Below are 1,618 nucleotides of genomic sequence, written 5' to 3' on the forward strand. Positions count from 1 at the left end.
CTTGGATGTACCGTTGGTACGATGACCGTTGGCCCGGTGAGCCGAGGGCCGCCTTAGCGGCGTTACACTACTGGGGGTTAACATGCTGGCCGCATCATGCCGTACCGCATTCCCAAGCCAGTATGCACAATTCTGAGAAAGTTTGCAGTCTTCATTGTTTTGTTGTGGCACAAGTCCACGTAACTCTGCACATGCGACAAAATGTCTTAGTGCATAGGAGCAATTCTTGCGCAGAAGTCCAAGTCGACTCAAAAGCATTCCAATTGGAATGCTGGCTTAATGTAATGTTATCAGGTTGTTTGTCGTAGCGCTTTGGCGCACACAACGTGGAATGTTGGCGCCGGACTGTGCAGCTGAACTCCTGTGCTATGGGTAGGGTTGTGCCGACCATTAGAAATATAATTCTAACGTAGAATAATTCTAATGAGAAATCACCCTATAAATGAGAAGGGCCTGCTTCTGGGATTAGAATGAGAAAGCTGTATGACAGCCTGGATCCTGCATTAGAATCGCCAGAAATAGAGGCTTGTGCATTATAATACTCGCATATTAGTACCTTACCTATAGATCTTACTCCGGGTCAGCTATGGCAGATCAAGCGGACAAGCCTGACACAAAGCAACCTGACCATCAGCCCGACAACATTGAAGTTTGCAAGTATGGTGACAAGAATTTAGACGCCCCTGCCTACGCTAATGTTCTCAAAGAAGCTAAGGCAAAGCAGCGCGCGTCGTGGTGGGTTCGTTTCAACGTCCTGCTGACAACTGGCGCTGTGTGGCTCCAATGCGTCCGCTGCAACAAGATCCTTAGCGCTAAGAATCCGTCACAAGTTTGCTCTCAGCACGTCAGAGCATGCTATAAGAAGCTGATGGAGGCGGCTGCAGGAGGCTCCAGAATGCCTCCCTCGCCCAGCCCGCAGCCTGGGCCTTCCACCACCCCCTCCGCCGCTCCCCCTGCTGCTCCCTCCAACGATCCGTCCGCCGGCCTGTCCGCTGGCCCCTCCGCTCCTCCCGGCCCCTTTGCCGGCCCCGCCGCCGACCCCTCCACCGCCACCCCTTCCACTCCCCTCGATGCCTCTGTCAAGAAGCGCCCTCGCACCGACGGTTCAGACGTTCGCAGCTTCTACCCCTCTTCTGTTGCCATCGCTCGGTTCCTCTGGAATCTTGCTCTTTTTTCCTTCAAGTGCAACATAGCTCTCTCATAGCCTCCGTTCGGGCCTGAGGGCCGTTGCGTACCCCTGAGTACTTGGGACTCTCGTTCTATTGAGATTCCTGACGCAGATTGTTGGGTTTGAATTTAGCGTACTGGTGTCTGTATCCGTCTGGCAACTGGCTGGAAGTAACAACACTTGGCAAGGTTGGCTTCGCATTCTAAGGGGGGTATATATTGTTGTTGTTGTTACATGGTCGTGGGTGCGTTCCCCGTACCTGCAAACCACCCTAGTACGAGCCGAGGGCTCAAGGGCTGCCAAATCGCCTATAAGCACCATCCTACCTCGCACTTCCAACGAAACAAGTAATGAAGTATACTAACGACCAAAGGGAACGATAGAGTTGCGGTGAGACCATATACGTTCCAGCATTCTTGCCAGGCGTCCAGGTTCCCACTTCATAGCGTC

General features: G+C 52.9%; 1 protein-coding gene across 1 annotated transcript; it reads left to right on the forward strand.

Moving 5' to 3' along the window:
- Positions 1 to 586: 586 nt before the first annotated feature.
- On the forward strand, positions 587 to 1,204 carry VOLCADRAFT_101097 (uncharacterized protein; the record flags this gene model as incomplete). Its single annotated transcript, XM_002959550.1, has 1 exon — positions 587 to 1,204. One exon carries the CDS (start codon positions 587 to 589, stop codon positions 1,202 to 1,204), a length of 618 nt encoding a protein of 205 aa, XP_002959596.1.
- Between the last annotated feature and the right edge of the window lie 414 nt (positions 1,205 to 1,618).

The sequence above is a fragment of the Volvox carteri genome (assembly GCF_000143455.1).
Source record: "Volvox carteri f. nagariensis unplaced genomic scaffold VOLCAscaffold_358, whole genome shotgun sequence".
Lineage (NCBI taxonomy): Eukaryota > Viridiplantae > Chlorophyta > Chlorophyceae > Chlamydomonadales > Volvocaceae > Volvox > Volvox carteri.